This window comes from Megalobrama amblycephala, linkage group LG18 (genome assembly GCF_018812025.1).
Source record: "Megalobrama amblycephala isolate DHTTF-2021 linkage group LG18, ASM1881202v1, whole genome shotgun sequence".
Taxonomy (NCBI): Eukaryota; Metazoa; Chordata; class Actinopteri; order Cypriniformes; family Xenocyprididae; genus Megalobrama; species Megalobrama amblycephala.
Window position 1 is genome coordinate 16,094,492 of NC_063061.1, and position 23,474 is coordinate 16,117,965.

The 23,474-nt window shown below is 38.1% G+C and overlaps 1 protein-coding gene across 7 annotated transcripts in view; it reads right to left on the reverse strand.

Moving 5' to 3' along the window:
- Positions 1-23,474, reverse strand: part of nrxn2a (neurexin 2a) — a 516,409-nt gene that overhangs the window by 308,187 nt on the left and 184,748 nt on the right. For 6 of the 7 annotated variants that reach the window (XM_048167611.1, XM_048167610.1, XM_048167605.1 and 3 more), the window contains 3 exons: positions 19,820-20,121; positions 8,688-8,849; positions 4,184-4,610 (listed from right to left, as the gene is read on the reverse strand). In XM_048167611.1, the coding sequence (XP_048023568.1) occupies positions 4,184-4,610; positions 8,688-8,849; positions 19,820-20,121 (891 nt within the window). The remainder of the gene's footprint in view (positions 1-4,183; positions 4,611-8,687; positions 8,850-19,819; positions 20,122-23,474) is intronic. The other variant, XM_048167609.1, reaches the window with a different exon arrangement.

A 23,474-nucleotide genomic window follows, 5' to 3' on the forward strand; every position in this document is an offset into this window, starting at 1 on the left:
AAAGTGGTGATTATATTGCTGTCTACGGACGAGTCATATACTTCTCGGATTTCATCAAAAATATCTTAATTTGTGTTCCGAAGATAAACGGAGATCTTACGGGTGTGGAATGACATGAAGGTGAGTAATTAATGACAGAAATTTCTTTTTTGGGGCGAACTAACCCTTAAATGAACTGAAATTTAAAGACTAATTTTAATTAGAAAAGCAAATTTTGTCAAGAATGTTGGCTTGATAAAACCTTGTTTAAAAATTCTGAAAAGGCAAGAAATCTGAGGTATATTTTTACAGACTGCTGAAAGCTACAGAAAAAATAAGTAAATGGCTTGCTGTAATTCACAGAAACAACTGGACTCCAGGCAGAGAAATGTGGATTTGCAGTTATCATTTTGTTTCAAAATGTTGGATTTTGGGGCAAAAATCATACCCTATAAATTGTATCGTTAGATATTGTATTGACAACTAATTAATTAAACATTTACTATCTTATATTCTTCACCTTAATTGGGTGTTTTTAAATAAACACTGACAAGAACTATACAAGTTTTAGGGCTGGACAATATGATGACATGTGTATATATATATACTGTATATATACAGTACAGTCCAAAAGTTTGGAACCACTAAGATTTTTAATGTTTTTAAAAGAAGTTTCGTCTTCTCACCAAGGCTACATTTATTTAATTAAAAATACAGTAAAAACAGTAATATTGTGAAATATTATTACAATAAATAAATATTATTACAATAAATGTAGCCTTGGTGAGCAGACGAAACTTCTTTCAAAAACATAAAAAATCTTAGTGGTTCCAAACTTTTGGACTGTACTGTGTATATATATATATATATATATATATATATATATATATATATATATATATATATATATATATTGTATATGATTTATATATGATTTATCATATATGATTTATTTCACTAATTCCATTCAAAAAGTGAAACTTGTATATTATATTCATTCATTACACACAGACTGATATATTTCAAATGTTTATTTCTTTTAATTTTGATGATTATAACTGACAACTAAGGAAAATCCCAAATTCAGTATCTCAGAAAATTAGAATATTACTTAAGACCAATACAAAGAAAGGATTTTTAGAAATCTTGGCCAACTGAAAAGTATGAGCATGTACAGCACTCAATACTTAGTTGGGGCTCCTTTTGCCTGAATTACAGCAGCAATGCGGCGTGGCATGGAGTCGATCAGTCTGTGGCACTGCTCAGGTGTTATGAGAGCCCAGGTTGCTCTGATAGTGGCCTTCAGCTCTTCTGCATTGTTGGGTCTGGCATATCGCATCTTCCTCTTCACAATACCCCATAGATTTTCTATGGGGTTAAGGTCAGGCAAGTTTGCTGGCCAATTAAGAACAGGGATACCATGGTCCTTAAACCAGGTACTGGTAGCTTTGGCACCGTGTGCAGGTGCCAAGTCCTGTTGGAAAATGAAATCTGCATCTCCATAAAGTTGGTCAGCAGCAGGAAGCATGAAGTGCTCTAAAACTTCCTGGTATACGGCTGCATTGACCTTGGACCTCAGAAAACACAGTGGACCAGCCCCAGCAGGTGACATGGCACCCCAAACCATCACTGGCTGTGGAAACTTTACACTGGACCTCAAGCAACGTGGATTGTGTGCCTCTCCTCTCTTCCTCCAGACTCTGGGACCCTGATTTCCAAAGGAAATGCAAAATTGACTTTCATCAGAGAACATAACTTTGGACCACTCAGCAGCAGTCCAGTCCTTTTTGTCTTTAGCCCAGGCGAGACGCTTCTGACGCTGTCTGTTGTTCAAGAGTGGCTTGACACAAGGAATGCGACAGCTGAAACCCATGTCTTGCATACGTCTGTGTGTAGTGGTTCTTGAAGCACTGACTCCAGCTGCAAGGTGTCAATGGTCGTCTTTTGGACAACTGTCAAGTCAGCAGTCTTCCCCATGATTGTGTAGCCTACAGAACTAGACTGAGAGACCATTTAAAGGCCTTTGCAGGTGTTTTGAGTTAATTAGCTGATTAGTGTGTGGTACCAGGTGTCTTCAATATTGAACCTTTTCACAATATTCTAATTTTCTGAGATACTGAATTTGGGATTTTCCTTAGTTGTCAGTTATAATCATCAAAATTAAAAGAAATAAACATTTGACATATATCAGACATATGTAGATAGATAGATAGATAGATAGATAGATAGATAGATAGATAGATAGATAGATAGATAGATAGATAGATAGATAGATAGAAAGTGATGTCAGTGCATACCCTCTATACTGTAAATAGAACAACAGATATATTGCATAACGACAAACAGAACAATGGATAGGTAGACCAATCAATAGAATGGCAGATAATGAGATGACAGAGAAGGACAAACAGTATGGAAGTGTGTAGCAATATTCAGTTTAAAATGTAATATGCAAAATGGCAATGCAATATGTAAAATGACAATAATTTCTGTATTTAAATTTACATTTTCCATACTATCTGTGCAATATTTGGAGCAAAATGATCATTCAAATTCGATAACATAATTTACATTTGCTGTTTCCTACACTAGTTTTAACATATAATTTAAACATATATTTTAATGCTTTATAAGTTGCAAAATTAAAATGAAAATTATTATATATGTTAAAATGTTCAAGCAAAATTTGTAGCAAAATGACCATTTAAAATGTTTTTTTGTTTTTTTTATTGCATTTGCACTCAGAGTTAAGACGGTTGCGATTGCATTTTCATTAAATGTCCCGCAATGAATGTAGCAATATTCAAAGTGGATTTGAAAATGCATTCTGAGCCGATCACATCCCCGCCCCGCCCTGTCAATCACTGCGTCAAGGTGGGGCCAAGTGTTGTAAACATGGCGGCAGCAGAGCTAAGATGAGCGAGGCATAAACTGATGAAGCTGAGCAAGAACAGAGAAATGTCAGTGTTCCTAAAGATTATGTGTGTCCGTCAGTCATAGAACCAGTACATTATTAGGAGCATAGATATTTATGATTAGGACGACTCGTAGAGAACGCAACTGGCGCTCGTGCACCTTATCGTGAGGTGAGCGCGCTCGCGTGTCAGTAAAAGTGCTGATACAGATGCGTCGAATGAGCGGTGCTTTACGACAGGTTACTTACTCATAGAAATAATCTTAGACAAGCTGTCCACAATTATTGCTTGCTCTATCAGTATGGTTGTGTGTTTTTCTCTTTTTATTGTTCTGATTATTGTTTATGCATCATTTATATTAATAAAACGACGTGTAATCCATCTGTATGCTAATGAGTGTTATTTATATAATGATAATAATTATAATAATAATCATTTCTATTCCCAAAAATAATGATGTTTAAACCCCTCTTTCACACACTAGAAAGCACCCCATCCAGCCCATCTCTAATGCTTCTCAAATTGACTCTGGTCTCTTCTCTATTTTAGAAATATTTTGGACAGCTACACAGAGTAGGGTCATTATTCTGGGTCACAGCAACGGATTTCTTTTTCTTCTTTTTAAAATCCTTTTTCTTTCCTCTTCTATGAAACAATTTCATTTTACATAATTTTATTTATGAACATTTTATTTAAAACTTCTCAACTGCTAATGTTTTTTATCATTGTACAAAAGCTATCATGCCAACTTCCTGTTGGGTACATAACCCTGGTTGCTTGTAGTAGCAGTTAATGCATGTTAAATTGACAACCCTAGCTAATAATTAACTAAAACTAATTTAATTAATGCCGCTACTAGTGATCCCTAAAGACTATCATTTTATTAACTCGTGAAATCAGTGTAGCTGCTGTACAATAGCTGTCACAAGTTTAAAATAAAAGTGAAGTTTCATTAATTTAGCATTAACAATCCATGGTTCTTTCTTTTTTTCCCTGAGCTCAGCTAGTGGAAAGGTCTTCAACCTCTTCCCCATGGATTTGCTAAATCTCATGCCGGGCCAGCTGCTTTAAAACTGTGAAGAGTGTATTTGAGTTGAGCTTTTACAGTAATGAGAGTTAATGAGAGGTAGAAGAAATGGAGCACAGTGATTTAGCAGTTTGTGAAGTATGCATATCAGATGGACCCTTGAGCGGGCAGAATGAGGAAGAGCTTTAGTCGAAGGAAGCAGGTTAACAACACAGATTTAAACAGGCGAATAATGTGTGTGCTGATCTTGCAGTATCCCAACCTTTCCTGCCCTCTCTCTGGAAATCCACGTGGCACCATTCTCCGTCATTGACCTTTTTGTTCCCGACTTTCATCTTGATGCTCCCGGAGCCCATGTCCATGAGCAGGTAGAGGAATCCGTCTAGCAGCTCCATAGCGAAGAAGTCCACCTTCGGCCGGCGGTCTTTGGAACCTTGCGGCCGCCCGTGGCTGAACAACAAGAGGCCGTTGGGCTCGGTGGTTCGGAAGTCAAAGGACACGGAGCCGGTTTTCTTGGTGTTCCAGCGCGGAAGGGTTACAAAAGCGGTCGGCACGTCGAAACTGACAGGGTCTAATGCGGCGACATCCTCGCAGCGGAAGGTCAGGTCGCCGTGGAGGTTGACCTTGGGGTCGCGCAATTCAGCCAGGCGGGAGAGCTCCAGTCTGAACTCATTATTGGTGTAGACCACCTGGGATGGGGAGAGAGAGGGAGAAAAAAAAAGTACATGAATGCTAACCGGGTGGAATGGAGTATCACGCTGCCCACTGGTACAAACAAACCGCAGCTGATGCGTGTACCGCGGGGCACGGTTTTCAAGTCAGTAAACACAGCAGTCTCTCTTTAAACACTCAAAGCACGAGTGGATCACATAAACATAGCGACCCCATCCAGAGTGCTACAGTAACCCTCAGCTAATCGATATTCTGTTTCATTAATATGATGAATCATCCTACGCTAACATCAGCTCTGCGATGCAAAAGCTAAGTGCTTTTCTGAATCGCACGCATAAACACTGAATTCATTAAGTGACGTCAACTGAGAAATCTTGATCTAGGATAATATGTCTAGCCCACACGTGCCACGGTACAACACAAAGCAAAACTGCTCTGAAAATACCATTCTTACAAACACATGCAATGTGAATGTGTCCCCTGGGTTTTTTTTTTTTTTTTTTTTTTTTTGTCTCCGTCACATGTGCTGCCTCTACAGCCAGATGGGCGAATCAGCCCAGCACAGCAAACATGCTTTTCATTTTTACACCAGCCGCTCTTTCTGTCCAAAGATGATGACTGACGCTTTGTTGCTGGGTGTGAACTTGAGTGTCTCTGAAAATAACACAAGACGGCCATGTTTCTCGTCAGCCCCCATGACAGAAAAATAAAAGGAGAGGTAGGAGCAAAACAAGAGGTGCCAGCTCTGAATGAGGGAACATGAAAAATGCAATTATTGCCAGAGACCATGGACGAAAAAAAAAAAAAAAAAATCGGACGGATCTATCAGTGAGACAGTTTCAAACCATCTCCGACTGAACAGCCTAAGCGTCTTAATCTTCCTGCTTCACTATCAGATTAAGATACGGGTCTTTAAGCATTTGATTCAGTCACACTTTAGTTTTGGGAACACATATTCACCATTAACTATGACTTTTGCCTCAATAAACTCCTAATTTACTGCTTAGTTGTTGTAGTGGTTATGTTTAGGTATGGGGAAGGATTAAGAGATGTAGAATATGGTCATGCAGAATAAGGCATTAATATGTGCATTACAAGTACTAATAAACAGCCAATATTCTAGTAATATGCAAGCTAATAAGCAACTAGTTAATAGTGAGAATTGGTCCACAAACTATAGTGTTACCTTTGCTTCTAACATTTATTTCTGTCATTTATTCCCTGCCTCACATTTATGTAATCAGAGGTCACTATTACTATTGCTCATTCTTAGGGTTAGAGTTTTTTTCAAAACCCCTAGAAAACATACTTGCATTGCACAGGGACCCTCTTTGTACTTCGGTCACCTTAGAAACCTCCCATAACACCCTAGCAGCTGCATGACAAAGCACTCTACAACCACTTAAACCAAAAACAACATCTGAGCATCGTCGTGGAGACTTTTTCACAGGCAAGCACCACTCTCATTTTCTACAGAACATGTAAAAACTTCATAGAACAGGAGCTTTATATAAAAAAAAAAAAAAAAAAAAAAAAAAAAAAAAAAAAAAAAATATATATATATATATATATATATATATATATATATATATATATATATATAATATATATATATATATATATATATATATATATATATATATATAATATATATATATATATATATATATATATATATATATATATATATTTATTATCTAGCTATCTAACCTATTATAATAATGGCATTCCATTATTGCGCAGTGTTGGCATATGGCACCACAGACATTTTCTCGATTTACCAAAAACTACTTTCATAAAAACTTTTTTGAGTGGTGAATATGTCATCATACCTTACCTGAGATGATGTTAACATTTTTTTTGTGAATGTGACATGGGCGGGTCCTTGTTTGTTACTGACGTTTTAGTTTGCTTTCAGCAACTACCGACAAGAGACAGCAGTCTGTCAGATATCGCGTCACAGAAAAAAATTGCATGTGATGTGACTTAACCAAAGCACATCATTGGCTAAACTAAGGTCTTCTCTTACCAACAAAAAAAACTAGAATGTTCTCTTAAAGAGACGGTGGCAAGGAAATGAACACAAAGAGTATGTTGCCATATGGCAACACTATGCGGTAGAGGGTTAAATAGTTTTTAAATCTTTTTTTTAGTCTTTAAATCATTTTTTCTGCTTTCTGGAACCATGATTTGAGATATTTTAAAGTTTTCTGGTGATAAACAATATCAATAAGCATAAAAACTGTACAGATAACGTGAAGATAATTGAAAAAAAAATGATTTATCTTTCCTCCATGCTGTAGAAAGGGTCTAAACTGTTCATCCAAAATGAGTAATCTGGTATTTCTGTAGCTCAAACAGTAGCACATAGTGCTAGGAAATCCAATATCACAGTAGGGCTGCAACAACTAATCAACACAATTATTACATTTTATTGATTATTATCGATTATGAAAATAATCGACAACAAATTTGATTATTGATTAGTCACGTCTGCGCACATCAGCCAATCATGTAGCTTTGGACAAAATGCATATGGAAAAGAGCGGAGTACACAGAGTGATAATTCAAGTTGTCCGAAACATGAGAATTCTTTATATATAAGCGCTTCAAACAAAAGCATTAGGGTCTTTCCCTGTCTGATTTGACAGATGCGTGTGCTGTTTAATGCCTCTGACATATGTTTTCCTCAGCGAATAACTTACATTTTATGGGTATATCTTTATCTGTAAATGTTAGAAAGTCCTGTGAGTATTTCCATTTAGCATATTCTGACAAAAAGCATCTTGTGCACGCATGCGCATCAAACAGATGAAGCACAGTAGAATATGTGCGCAATAATTCTGACTAAAATATACGGCGACCAGGAGGGGACATGTTCGGTTCACTTAGATTTGCCGTGGCCATGACATATTGGCTGCGTCCGAAAACTAGAAAATGCTGTCTTCGGAGGACACATTTCACGGTAGGAAGGCATCAAGGCACGTCCGAATCCAATGTTAGCTTCACTTCCTGTTTCCTGAGATACCTCCATCTGATCGATTTTTGAAGGCAAAATTCAATCAATAAAAACAGATGAACTGAAAATGTATGTTACAGATTGACAAATCGATGACACTGTTGTATGGTTTAATTGTTGGATACACTTGAGAAGGTAAAGACCTCAGAGGTGGGACTGCAAAGAGATTTAATTGTAAAAAAATGACCTACTTTTCATGCTAGGTTGATATTTTAGCAAAAAATAGTTCTCAACAAAAAACATAGGATGTGTACCCCATACAAAGTCACAGAATACCAAAGTGTACCTTATTTATGGAAAGTGCCACCAGTGGAAGATCAAAATATATATTTATTTTCAAAGGCAAGATACAAGAACAGAACAAGAACCAAAAGAAACAGGGCTCACCAAACATTACAGCCTAACAAGGACCTGAAAAATGACTCGAGAGGGTATATATACTCTGACAAACTAGCCTAATTAAATGCTACACAGGTGGACGCAGTCTACATGGGGGAAAACATGGAACATCCAACAACAAACACGACACAAAGTACCTGCGCAACAAAAGAGCAAATGAAAACAAAAGAGCGATGAGACAAAAGACAAAACGCAGACTCCCAAAAGCGTAACATCGTTGAAGATGCGTACGTGTCTCTATCAGAGGCACGATAAGGGAGTGCTCAAGTTCCTGCTGAAGGGGGCCACTGATACTAACTGTACGGTTGAGCAGGTAGAGAGTGGTGATTAATAGAGTCCGGGGTCAACGAGACAGAGATGGAGAGTCTGGGACAGTCGAATGGGGATCCATAGAGGAAATCAATTTTTAATTTGGCTGTCAGGATAGTAAAGCTGGAACTTCAACGGTATAGACATGACATAAATTATGGGACATGCTCGGAGGGGTGCGAATGGACGTGAAAGAAAAAGAAGAAAGGTAAAGGACAGATAAGGTAGAGGTAAAAGAGGACAGAATGCCCACCAAACAAAAAAAGAACATCAATGGGTCTCAAGAAACCAGGTTCTCTTTGAGAAGGTCGCAACCAATCCGCCCGAATTCAAAGGAAAGAACAAAACGCTTCAGAAGCGCACTTACATCTTTAAGGCAGCCCATGAAGTTGTTGCTCACAGGGGAGCCGGGAAGATCCGCTGTGTTTGGACTGCCACCCACGTAGAAGAAATCATCTGAACCCAGCATGGTGTAGTCCTCCTGGGTGTAGCCAGTGGTCGTCAGAAGCCCATCCACCGATATCGTCACCTATTTGCATAAAAGCCACGGAAGGATAGAAAAGAGACAGAGAGAGGGGAAAGAAACGAGAGAGGGAACGTGGGAAATCTTTTGATTAAGCAACAGCCGCAATCCTTGTTGGCTTCAACAAGTTCCTCTACTAAAAAAACTCAAGTCTGTTTCACGTGGGGGTTCCTCTGGTTCTGTATGCATACGTTTGCAAAGGGGGCAACCCATTTTTATGTCTGCTATTGCTGCTTTTTGAATGAGAGAATGCTGTCATGTGTGCTAGACTGTGCACTAGTCAGTGTTGGAGAGGAGAGACAGGAAGAGGAGGTGTATGGATTCAGGAACTAAGAGGAATCACTATATGTTGAGTGGGTTAGCAAGTGATGTTAAGGGTGACTGTGCAAGATTAGTATAAAAGGGGGGATTCAGACACAAAAATGGTTGTTAGTATAACAGAGGTTGCATTTATCTATGTTGGTGGTCAGTTCTGATCAACTACTGCATTAATTGCACACATTTTGTAAGAGAGGTCTTGAAAAGAAATACTTTGGAGGTGTTTGGGTAGCGATAGCTTTAAGTTTGTTAATATACAAGCCGTGCATGATGGTTAAGACGTCTTAGGCTACAATTTCAGGACTTAATGTGGTTAAGGACTCAAGAGTCATTTATGATGTCTCTAGAGCAGAATTATGTTTATAGCATTTGTAAATGTTAATACTGAAGTGTAGAAACACTGGCAGACATCCAAAACAGGTGGTTTTCTTCAGTCTTAATAAATGCTCAGGGTTGAGGCGTTTCCATGCCGACAGACAGAGAGGATTCAGATTCCATCTCTAATATCATCAAATATTCTGTGAACATTATCATTACTGTGGACAAGTAGGCAAAGCTGGAAAGAATGCAGCATGTTTGAGGGAAATTGTAGATGGTTTCCATTGTCCTGAAATTGAAACCCAGTATTTGTCTGAACCTTTATAAGAGAAAAAGAGCAGAGAAAGCAAGACATGGAGGGAAAACAAATAAATAAATAAATGTACAGCACCACACAACAACAACAACAACAAAAAAAAATAGTTACCCACACATGCAGAGGAAGCAAATTATGCAGGTGCACAATGGCATATAAGCTGCATATTATATATATATATAAAAAAAACTGTATCCGAAGCACAAGTCCAGTGATATGCAAAACATGTCACACAAGCTGGATAAAAAGTGCCACGTCATCGACTACTTAGCGAAATGAATGACGAAAATCACAACAACAAAGTGCATGAGGAGAACAAGATGTACTCTTTTGCCACAGGAAGAGAAGGGTAAGGGAGGTCAGTCTTTTCTCTGTTCCCTTGACAGAGGGTTAATAACAGCTATATGGTAGCCACAATCATTTTATCCACTTCTGTCATTTTCCACTTTCAATTCATATAAACAGTGTTTGTGCTCAAGCAGAACACCTCCATTTGTCTGCCCAAGGTCATTCTTTTTAGATTAAAGTGTGAGGCAGCTAGCAATTAAGAAAGGACTGTCAATGGCATGTTACACTTTAGCATTGACACAGTTTAAATACTTTGAAACATATTTGATTTGCAAAATCAAATGACATAGAATCTTATCTCGCAAGGTAATTTGATATCAATCAACATCTATGTAATAGTCACATAATATATAATATTTATTAAAGCTGCAGTCTGTAAGTTTTGCCTCTTTGTCGCCATCTCTGTTTGAAACCTGCAATTGCAGTTATTTGCGGAATTATAATTTTTACATGGGTTGTGGATTGGCACGGCTCCTCAGCGTGGATAAATCTAATGTTTGCTGTCAGTCACCACATTGGTGTGGACACTGTACTTCAGAATCACAGATTCTATGTCTTGGAAGTATGACAAAAGTAGGAATTTTCACCAGAAAATGTCATCTGAACAATAAAGTAACATGCCTGCCACTTTTGTTCTGACCAACTGAGAAAAAAAAGCATTACAATAAATCGTGCTACCAATGGTGATTAAATCTAACGATCCCTTAGCTCAGATCACGCCAAACCGTGCAAATTATTATTCTTGTTATACTTTGTTCTCAAATTGTTAAAGGGTTAGTTCACCCAAAAATGAAAATAATGTCATTTATTACTCACTCTCATGTCGTTCTACACCCGTAAGACCTTCGTTCATCTTCAGAACACAAATTAAGATATTTTTAATAAAAACCGATGGCTCAGTGAGGCCTCCATTGACAGCAATGGTACTTCCTCTCTCAAGATCCATAAAGGTACTAAAAACGTATTTAAATCAGTTCATGTGAGTTCAGTGGTTCCGTCATGATCACCAGTTGGAGTGCCCTATTTAGCCACCAGAGGGCACTCCACCCCGGACCATTGCCTCACCACTTCGGATTTCATTTCCCATAACCCACTTCCCGGACTCATTATCCCGTCATTGCACTCAGCTGTTTTGTGTTTGTTCATTAGTGTCTATTTATACCTGGTTTGTTTCTGCTTTTGTTATTGTGGTTTCATTTACGGTCACCGGCTTCACTGTTTGATTTCTTTGTTTTGTATGGACTGTTCTCTGGATTTTGACCCTTGCCTGTTTGGATTACGTTTTTGGATTGCCATATTAAAGCTGCATTTGGATCTAACCCTCTTGTCTCTGTGCCATCCGTGACAGGTTCTACCTTAATATTATAAAGCGACGAGAATATTATTTGTTCGCTAAAAAAAACCAAACAAAAAAACAACGACTTTTTAACAATTTCTAGTGACGGGCGATTACAAAACACTGCTTTGGAGCGTTATGAATCTTTTGAGTTGAATCAGTGATTCAGATGGCGTGTCAAACCACCAAACTGCTGAAATCACGTGACTTTGGCGCTCCGATTTACTGATTTGATTTGTAAAGCTCCGAAGCTTCATGAAGCAGTGTTTTGAAATCGGCCATCATTAGATACTGTTAAAAAGTCATTTAGTTTTTTTGGCACACAAAAAATATTCTCATTGCTTTATAATATTAAAGGTAGAACCAATGTACTCACATGAACTGATTTAAATATGTTTTTAGTACCTTTATGGATCTTGAGAGAGGAAATGTCATTGCTGGCTATGCATCGGATTTAATCAAAAATATCTTAATTTGTGTTCCGAAGATGAACAAAGGTTTTAGGGGTGTAGAACGAAATGAGGGTGAGTAATTAATGACATTATTAATTTTTGGGTGAACTAACCCTTTAATGTTAACAACATCAGCATTGCATGACTATGTGTATTTAGTGTGTGTTAGCGTTACCTGTTGATTTCAATTTCAGAAGTCAGAAGTCTTTTGCTTTTGACTACGGGTGAATCTCCAGTCATTTGGACCTTTCAGGATTGCAATCCATCAAAAGTGTAATTATTCCAGCTGCTTTGAGAAAATGCTATAAATGATCCACTACCAGTAGTGTCCTCTCATATAGCCTCCTAGCTGGGACTCCTCCTTTCTGTTTACGGACATAATGACAGTTATTACAGTTGTGAATCGGGCTAAGGTAAGGAGATAGTTTTGAACACTGGCTGGTTATGTACTTGCTCAAAAAATGATTTTGGATCATTTTTAACCAAAAAAAGTTACGGAGAGCAGCTTTAAGTTTAGTGAATACTTGAAATGAAAGGAACTTTTCCTTAATATAATATATATAATATTTACTGCTACAAGATGGATGCAAATAAAAAATGAAGGTCATTTGCATCATCATTCATATTTATAAAGAATAACTGTACATTATGCAATACTTAAAGTTAAAAGACACTTAAAAGAATTATACATTATAAATATGATCATTTTAGTCAAGTATAAAGGCACTGGAAAACAGTGGACATATGTGGTTAAATCAGTTGCATTCTATTAATTGGAGATAAGATGTTGCTTGGTAACCATATGCAACCCACAGTTACACTGTATCTACACAAAGTGTCGAAACTAAATCACTCCCATTATAATCAACAAAGCTTCACACTGGAATCTTCTGTCTGCATTAAAGTTTGAAGAGTAGAGAATAGTTTTCTTGTTTTTAAAATGCATAGGGGATATACAGTATTGTGCTATTAACTGTATAAATGAATTTATAGACATTTCATACCACAAATACACTAATTATTTTTACCATTTTAATGGTATGTAAAATATATGTAAGTAAATGTAGTTGCATCTACAGTACAACTAAAAGCCTTCATTACCCTTCTCTCCTGATGTTCTTGATTAGCAGATATGAATACAATGTTTGAGAGCATGTTTGAGAGACATTTCTGAGCAAAAAACAGAATTATTAAATGCTACATCATACAGTGCACCAAAATCTCTGTATGAAATGCTGCAACATTTAATAAAAGCAAACATCAAAGGGGGAAAATGAGGGAAAATGGAGCAGGTGGACAGAAACGCTGCACAAGAGCTGCAGTCAAATGTTTGTTTGTTTTTGATTGTTTCTTTTATCTGAGAAATTACGAAATACTTTGAAAGAGTACCCTCTGCCTTTTTACTTTGACACTGGGTAGTTTATATTTTATATTGACATAATTTTATGTAACTGCAAAGTTTGTCTGTTCATTAGCTAAAATACCTGACCTGCCAAGTGTAATACCAAGGATATGGTTCTGGCATTTACATTAAGTATAAAAATATGTTTTTGTCAGTAAATATTCTGTCTGAGAAAACAAACCCAGTGTGGCTCAGACTGAAATCTTGTGCCGACAGCAGCTTACAGCATCATTTATGCCCACCGAAGAAACTCTGACACAAATAGGATGCGTTATTTATGGTAGAACTCATACAACAAAAAGCATTTTAATAAGGATATGGGTCAGGAGGATTGTGAGTGGTATATATATATAAAAAAAAAACAATGTACATAACTTGCAAATGGCAAAAAAATGAACTTTTGCATGGCACCTGGGGATTGATGCCATTTTTAAACTTTTCTTTAGTCGTTTCTGCACAGTAAAAGCAAAAAGAGATAAAAAGAAAGGGCCAAACCAAACTAGACAAATTAGAATGTGATATCTACCATATAATGCAGTTTGTTTACCGTAGGGAGTCCAACCCCTGCGCGCTTCAAAAAAAGAAAAAAACAAGGGAGGGAGAGTAAAATTACATACCATAAACTCCACAGAAGCTTTAAAACGATTGAAAAATGATTTACTAGCAATTTTAAAGCAAATTTAACCATACCACGAAATGATACTAATTTCTCCGCCCTCCATTAGAATATATCTTCCCAGGAAGAATGAGAGAAAAAAATGCTGTTAAAATCTGTTAGTTTATACCCGATTTCTTTGGACACTGTCGACGGCAAACAGATGGCTCACATTCCACTGAGGTTTTCATGTTAGTATTTGAAGGGGTAAAGGCAGAAGATAAACAATGACAAATCCACTTAGAGGCTTCAGTGTTAGTAAAAAAGAGAAAGATCAACTAATCTGCCAAACAAGATGAGGGAGGGTTTTGAAGGAGGGATCTTGCAGAGGCAGCAGTGTTAGAGTAAAGAATGACAGCAGCAGTAGCGACTCACTCGTTATTTAAGGTAAATGAATGACAAAAACAAAAATGTCAACACCCGTTACGGGCTCGTTCATTCCTGCTCGGTACTTCGATAATTTGGCGTGGCAGAACAAAAATACAGCACATTCATTAACAGATGCAAGGTGCGCCCTCGGCTCTGTAAGCAACACTTGAACTAAAGGTTACGGCAGTCAAATGGAGAAATAATCAGTGGCAGCGGAGGTAGAAGCGAGCAGGCACAGTGTGTGTCTATACAATGCACCCTATCATTTAATCATATTTCAGCAAAAACGGATTGAAAACAATCAGAATAATGGCACTGAAAAAAAAAAAAAAAAAAAAAAAAAAAAAGCAGCCTCGACTACGAATGCTGCCTTTAAGGCTGTGGTAGAAGGACCCCTTTACTCTTAGGTTAAATGATTAATAGTAAACATTCCCACTTCTCCACAAGATGGAAAGCTTGCTGAATTTTTTTAGCTGCCGTAATTGGAGCATATTCACCATCATGGATTTAATCACAGGCAAAACAGAGCGGTGCAGTCTGGACTTGAATGGAGTCAAATCAAAACACTCCTCTTCAACAGGGACTCGCACATACACACATCCGTACTGGTTAATAACAACTGGAAGGTAATTATCACCACTGTCTATGTCTGGAAGTGCCTGTGGCTCAATGGTACTTCAATCCTGCAGTGAAGAAGATCCTGAAAGCCCTCCAAGAGTCCGACAACAGAAATATTTTGCACTCAATAAATCACTGAAATGAACACATCTCATTGCTTTTGAGTGTAAAACATAAATCTATTTTACCATCAGAGTTACATATTACCTTAGTTAAAAGGTTAGTTCACTTCAAAATTCAATTTTCCTGATAATTTACTCATACCCTTGTCATCCAAGATGTTTATGTCTGTCTTTCTTTCTTCAGTCGAAAAGAAATGAAGGTTTCTGATGAAAACATTCCAGGATTTTTCTCCATATAGTGGACTTCAATGGCTACTAACAGGTTGACGGTCCAAATTGCAGCTTCAGTGCAGCTTCAAAGGACTCTACACAATCCCAGATGAGGAATAAGGGTCTTATCTAGCGAAACAAATGGTCATTGTGGGACTGATCGGGAGATCGTACTGGAGTGAAGCCCTTCTTCGGATGTGGATTATTTGTTGTGCGTTGCACAGACTTTTTGTTGAATCCTTATTTTGTGTAATAAAAGCTCAGTCAGTAGTCAAAGTCGACCCTGTCCTCTTCCTTCCCTACAAACAGAACCTGAAACATACCACACGCGTCAGCAGACTTGACAAACAGGTCCAGAAATGCTTCGGGGTCATCATGAGGTCCCATTTTATTCAGGGGCAGGTGGGTGGGCACAGCGGGCTGCGTGATGGTCTCCGTGCGAACCTCCCGGTCGATCCAGCTTCGGAACCTCTCGCGGTCCTCCTGCTGGGTCTGGAGGATGGCTTGGAACCGACGCTCCTGGTCGGTTCTCAGATCCAGCAGGGCCTGATGTTGCTCCTGATGTAGGACCGCGAGGGATGCGATGACGTCCGCAAACGGCACGGAGGACGATGCTTGTATAGCGGCGGCAACCCGTCTTCCTTCCCGGGTTTCGGCACCAGTGTGGTATGTTTCAGGTTCAGTTTGTAGGGAAGGAAGAGGACAGGGTCGACTTTGACTACTGACTGAGCTTTTATTACACAAAATAAGGATTCAACAAAAAGTCTGTGCAACGCACAACAAATAATCCACATCCGAAGAAGGGCTTCACTCCAGTACGATCTCCCGATCAGTCCCACGTGCATCTCAGTCAGTAGTCCCTCTCTCTCTCACACACTCCTGCTTCTCCTGGCATTTTATCCTGTCTCCGCGCCAATTACTAGAATGTGAAACAGGTGTTCGTGATTTGCATTTAATCCACTCACTCACCACGCGTCTCCTGACGCTCTCTCCCGTTGCAGACTTCGCTGAACCACGCCCCCCTCGCCACAGTCATTTTCAAAAAATAAAAAAATAAAAAAAAAAAATTCTATACTTTTAAACCACAAATGCTCTTTTTGCACTAGCTCTGCGATGCGCCATGCATTACGTAATCACATCGGAAAGGTCATGCGTGACGTAGGCGCAAGTACCGATCAAGTGTTTATAAAGTGAATGTGCAAAGACTAAGTCTAACGGCCTTTACAAAAAAGGGTAAAACAGCGATGTTGGACAATTTTGAAGTTGGAGAAGAAAACGAGATGGAGTTTTTCACCCTACTGCAGTACCTCCGCCTACGGCACGCGTGACCGTAATGTGATTACGTAATGCGTGGCGCATCGCAGATAGTGCAATATTTTTTTTTTTTTTTTTTTTTTTTTTTAGAAAATTACTGATTGTTTCGCTGAGTAAGACTCTTATTCATCAGCTGGGATGGTGTAAAGCCCTTTGAAGCTGCATTGAAACTGCAATTTGGACCTTCAACCCATTGTACCCCGGTGAAGTCCACTATATGGAGAAAAATCCTGGAATGTTTTCCTCAAAAACCATCATTTATTTTTGACTGAAGAAAGAAAGACATAAACATATTGGATGACATGGGGGTGAGTAAATTATCAGGAAATTTTAATTCTGAAGTGAACTAATCCTTTAAAACGCTGACAGCTAGCAATGTTAGGTGGACAAGCTCCAAAACGACTGCCTGATCCACTGAAGCACCCGTGAGACCATTTGATTCCAACTAAAATAGCTCTTTATGCAGTTTGTCTCGGGGTAAATTCCATTCAAAAGTGAGCATTAATTTGCCGTTCTCACTCCAGAGCACTTGGAGTGAGTACTCTGAAGGGTGTAGGGCATAACTGACTTACATGTGGCTGTTTGGGAAACCCACACAAAGTCATATGTCACTGTTGACTTTATTTTGAATCTGAACGTTATCTGGATAATGGCAAAATCTGCTTGAGAAACTTAAGCTGTAAAGACTGTGGTAGATAAAAAAAGACACAAACACAATGAAGCTACAGTATAAAACAGTGAGTAAATGAGTTTTCCTGTTCGACATGAAGTATAATGTCCCTGACAACCTAGGTAGTAGTGATGTCAAAAGTACTGACTTTGATACCAAGCTGTTGAGCAGATTCGTAAACACCTCTGATTGGCCATTGTGTTGACACGCTTAATATATACAGTATGTCTGTGATTGGCTACAATGATCAACGCACGGGAGCATTTGAAAACACATTAAAGTCTGTGAATTTGAAAGCGTTTTGAAAGCGGGAGCATTTGAAAGTAAGCGTCTATCAGCAAGCATCTGTCAGCGGGCCAGTCCACTGATAGACGCCTGCTTTCAAACGCTCCAGTGAAGAGCATCATTGATGTCTATTTACAACATGTTTTTGAAGTGTTGATCACTGTAGCAAATCACAGGTATATCTGATGAGCATGTGAACACAATGGCCAATCAGAGGTGTTTACTCAAAGCATCACATTTTTAAAATTTCAGACTTGGTACCGAAGTCGGTACTTTTGACAACACTACTAGGTAGTCCTAGTTAGTCTCTTGGGGTATAAATGACATATTTTATGTATGTCGAATAAAAAAATGAAAAAACCTTATTTGAGGCATTTAACCAAAATAAAAATTAAAATAAAAACACTGACTTTGCGAAGATGGAACCGGAAGTGCAAAAATGCTCTCATTTTCTGGTTTTAGGATTGGTGCAGCACTCTGTCGTCACTTCAGGTAATACTTCAGTATGGGGAACAATTATCACTTGATAATTATAACAATTAATAACAATTATCACTTGGATAATGAGCTGAGCCGCAAACATCTGATATGTCTCTCTTTTCATATAGATTACATAAACAGAGAATATTTGTTTTCAATTTGACTTACATGATTGAAAGCCCAACGTTTCTTTAGACATATGTCTCATTTTTGTGTCATTAGTATTCACTACGTTACAGTTCAATTTCTGAGGGAGTATCAGATTTAACTTCATTCAGAGAGAGACTGCGGCTCGCGCATTATGTTAGTTTTCTTTATTTTGTAAAAAGCACAACATTTTGTTTTTTTACATATTGGCTGTTTATTAGTGCTAATAAAGCACATAATAATGCCTTATTCTGTATAACCATATTCAACATCCCTTAATCCCCAATACCTGAACCTAACCACTACAACAACTACCTTACTAACTATTAATAAGCAGTAAATTAGGAGTTTATTGAGGGAAAAAGTCATAGTTAATAGTGAATATGTGCTGGACTAGGTAAACCCAGCCTGATCTGCTGACAATTTGATTTTACCCGGCAACTCAGTCTGGAAACCCGTACATTAATTTCTACTGCTTCTGTTACACTTTTGCAGCAACCAATCACAGACTGGCTTATCCACCTTGCTCGCTATCGGCGGGTATAACACGATGACAATAGAGAAGCGACGGCAAGCACGACCGTCAGTCCAATTCCTTTTAACCTCTCGACGATGCTGAATGACTTCTTTAGTTTAGCAAACAAATCGCTCGAGTGGGTGTAAATGTTTTTTTTGCACAACCTGCAAAAATCGCTCGATGCCATTGCTGCTTCTGCAAACCGCTGATCAATGCTACAAACCAATACAAACTAAACCTGTCTGGAGTTTTCACGTCGCTCTGCAAAAGTACGTCATCTGATTGGTTGAAGGACTATCCAATTGCGTGAATAATGCTCGTTGATCACGCCTCTTGTGCAGTAGAATATACATAGCAGACTCCCCAGACCAGTGTTCAATTTTAAATTGAGCTTGGTCTGGTGATAGCCAGACAAAATATGTGTTCCACATACTAAAGTTTTACCTCTCTTCTTTTGGCATTTGGTAAAAACAAACATTATAAAACTTTTAAAAAGATAAAAATTCTATAAATATATAAGGGACATATCACATTTAAGCAGTAAACTCAAAATAAATTACTTATATGAAGTTCCCTTTGCTAACGGCCTCATAGAAGGGCCTTTCCTAAAAGAATTTGGTTGCTCACTTTTGTTTGAAATGACCCACAAGTAGTAACCTTCCCACAATGTGCAAAAATGTATCTTTTTTAACACACAATATATGCTTGGGTCTTGGTATCACAGTATATGAGGCTAAAATAATTTGTGGAACAACAGTTATTTCAGAAGAAACATATTTTATAGCTGAATGAAATGTTTAGATTGATTTTAGATTTTTCACAATACCACAAAAAAATTCCCTATTATCTGATGGATATCACTGAAATAGCTGTCCTGAGAATGACATTTGTCTTAGGGAACACAACCAATTGGAAAACTGGCAGAGTTTTATTATTATAGCTAGCAGAAATCACTAAAAACAGTTTTAAAGACATATTACTGCATTTATAAATCTCCTCTACACAATAACACAAGTTAACTAATGTACAGTCATCAAAAATATCGGAAAGATCAAATGAAGCACCCGGTGGAGCCACGATGCGCAAAGGTGAACGTTACCTGACGCAGGTTGCGGGACACTCTGACAGCGTGCCAGGCATTGTCGTTGAACTTGCCGTCGGACGGCTCCACCAGAGCCTCGAAGGCGCCGGAGCCCAGGTTGATGACCAGGCACACGGCCCCACTTTTCAGAGATAGGTTGACATAGTCGGCAGACTTGCCAGTGTGAAGCAGGAGGCCGTTCCGCTGCAGTGTTCGGAAGGACAGGGTGATTTCATCGGTGCTGCTCTGGATGGGCTTTTGGGACAGGTCGTAGCTGAAGAACTCATTACCCTTGAATGTGGCCACTGACTCCACTTGGCCTTGTTGAAGGGAGATATAAAAAGGCAAGAGAATGTCATTAGAGCTTGGATGGATGTGGACCAAGGGTATGAGAACTGACTCCTCTTAATATTCTCTGTGTTTTATAGACTCTCAAAGAACCAACCAAATATTTGTGGACAAACAAGTGAAAACAAAGAATTAATGAAATGGCAATGCATGTAAAACACTCATGGCGTGTTTTACAACCCAAAAAGTTTCAGGCAGGACTTGAGCCTTGATGTGATTTTTGCTAATGAGAGGTTTAAGGCCACTGGCTCAAATGAAGCATAAACGGACCAGATATTAACAGTACAAGACAGCTGCAAGCATGAATCATTGTACATGCCTGTGACATGAGAAAATCTCACTGCATTAACACGCATGCTTCCTTACTGGTGCTTTCTGTAGACGTGAACTGCGGAGGTGAGTGATGTCACACATGTAAATGAGCGTAATCTCCCCAAGCGCCGTTCGCATCAGCTAATCGTGAAGGTCATTTATGCATGTAAAGCTTGCCGTTCTGAAATTAAACCGCGAGTGCGCAATTAAACGAGCTGAAAACGGGCTGTCAGGAATAATCTGAAATAAAACACAGCCGCACTTTTAAATAACGGTTTGATTTGCGAACGCCAGTGTGAGATGTGAAAGCTTTGATGAACGAGGTAGAGCGTTTCAAAATACAGTCATTAAGAAAATAGTCGACTGAGGAGGAAGCTTGTCAAAATATCTCATCTTCGTTATTTTAGGTCATTAAAAATCAGCACTATCACAGCCTGTTGTTTCTGGCCTTATGTGCAGTCTACATCACCTGTTAATCTATTGGGATGTGCAATAACACATATTTTCTCGAATAGTTGGTGGGTTGCCTGCATAATGTAAAGGGAAGTCCTGTATAATTAGCCTAGTTTCTTTCGGGTTTGCCTGACCCCAATTGGACACGTTTCTTAATGCAGAGTGTTTACATAAGATGTGTTCAAAGACTCAGCGCAGTGGAAAATGGGAAAATGCAGAAATCTCTGGCAGTGTTAATATTATCAACGAAATCACAGTTGAATCGTGGTGATAATTAAATAATAAAAGCTAAAACATATTGCTGACAAAAATATAAAAGACAGCAAGATACTAACAGATACCAAAAAAAAGAAACAATATGATTGTTTTTAATATTCCAAATTAAAAACAGTCAGGGACTGATCTGCTTGAGCTAAACATAAACAGTGAAAGAACATCAGCTTTAATTACAGGTTAATTTCCTCACCCAAACATGTCATATACTATATAATTATGAAGATTAGATAAATATACAACATACACTACCTTCAAATGTTTCTTTTGAAAAGATTTTTTGATGTTTTTGAAAGAAGCTCACCAAGGCTGCATTTATATAATCAAAAACACAATAAGAGGAGTAATATTGTGACATATTATTGCAATTTAATAAAACTGTTTTAATATATTTTCAAAAGTAACTTATTCCTGTGATGGTAAAGCTGAATTTTGAGCATCATTACTCTAGTCTTCAGTGTCACACGATCCTTTAGAACTCATTCTGATGTGGGTAATTCTCTTAAAATTTGGCGTGAGGTCTGCATTTTTTTGGGAAGTTCTATTAAGGGGCCGTTTACAAGACACCATTTTCAACTAAAAACTGAAACTGAAAACTGTTTATGCGTTTATGGTCGTTCATTTACACAACAACGGCGTTTTGGTGGCCTGAAAATGCAAACTTTTGAAAACTTGTTTCAAAGTGCAAGTTTTTGAAAACGGTCTCTGTGTAAAGAACAAAAACGCAAATCTGTAAAAACGATGACGTCATACACATCGCCATCTAATGGCCCGCCAGCAGAATACATCGTTTTGACAATGTCGTCTGTATGCGGAAAACTCGAAGGAAAAACTTCTCCGTTTGTCATCTAAACATACCCTAAGTTTCCGACTGAATCCCTCATTTGGAATAATCATTACTTAAAAACAAAGGGTTTGTTACCAGATTGTAAGTCATGGTCTAATCAAGGCCTAACCTGGACTCCCATCCTCTGATGGACTGTGTGAATTTCTCTCAGGCACTAGGAGCAATGCCATTTATTTATAACAGACTACTCAAGCAATTCTGTGGCACACTCCCTCTCACTACTACAGTATATGGGAAAAATAACTGGCCCCTTGCAAACCAAATTGGGACTTGATATGGGAAAGTACTCCTACGATGTCTAAAAATCTTACCCATCAGCTAATACACTACAAACTTATCCACAAGGCTTATGCTACTCTATATGTGTTACACAAAATAAAGCATTTTTTTGTTCACTCTGTAATTCTAATACTGTGGGGACCTATATCCACATGTTTTACAAGTGTCAACCCATTGGAAAATTTTAAATGCTCTTACTGTGGACAAAAAAAAAAAAAGAGATACATTTTAAAAATCTGGCATGAACCTACTGTACGTTTCCAGCAGTTAAAATGTGAATAATGCATAACAGTGAAAATGAATAAAGCCAAATCAAAAACAATTAAGGCATGGGCAGTTTTAAATGAGAAATTCGGTCCCACTTTATATTAAGTGGCCTTAACTACTATGTACTTAGATCAAAAAATAAGTACAATGTACTTATTGGGTTCATATTGAATTGCAAAACACTTTTGCTGCTATTGAGGTGGATACGGGTAAGGTTAGGGAAAGCTTTGGTGGTATGGGTAGGTTTAAGGGTAGGGGTAAGGGTTAAGGGATGGGTCAACTGTGTAATTATAAATGTAATTACAGAAATTAATTACAGATGTAATTACATGCAGGTGTTTTTAAAATATAAGTACAATGTAAAAACATGTATGTACACAATAAGTGCACTGTATCAAATGATTAATTTAAATGTAAGTACATAGTAGTTAAGGCCACTTAATATAAAGTGGGACCAGAAATTCTCCTATATACAGTAATATCTCGATAGAGCAGCTGTACTGTTTGCTTTATAAAGAAAGGAAGAGGTCTATGCTGGTGGTATTAATTTTTACTGTCACTTTTGTCAATTGATTGAATCCTTGCTAAATAATAGCATAAACTTAACAAAATGAGGTTTACATGCTAGCGAGAATGTGTAAGTCACATTGTGAATATTTAATATAACACTTAGGCCACATCCACACGAAGCCTTCCCCTATCCACATCCACACGAAGCTTTCCCTAATCGATTCCTTGTTCTAAAAAGAAATTCCATAAACACTGCTTCGTACACACTAAACCACTGAAACCGACTCAAAACGATGTAGTATACATGCCAGACCAGTATGTGGCACTGTAATTCTGCCACAGAGATGCACTAAAAATGGAGAAGACGACGTGGAGCATGCGCAT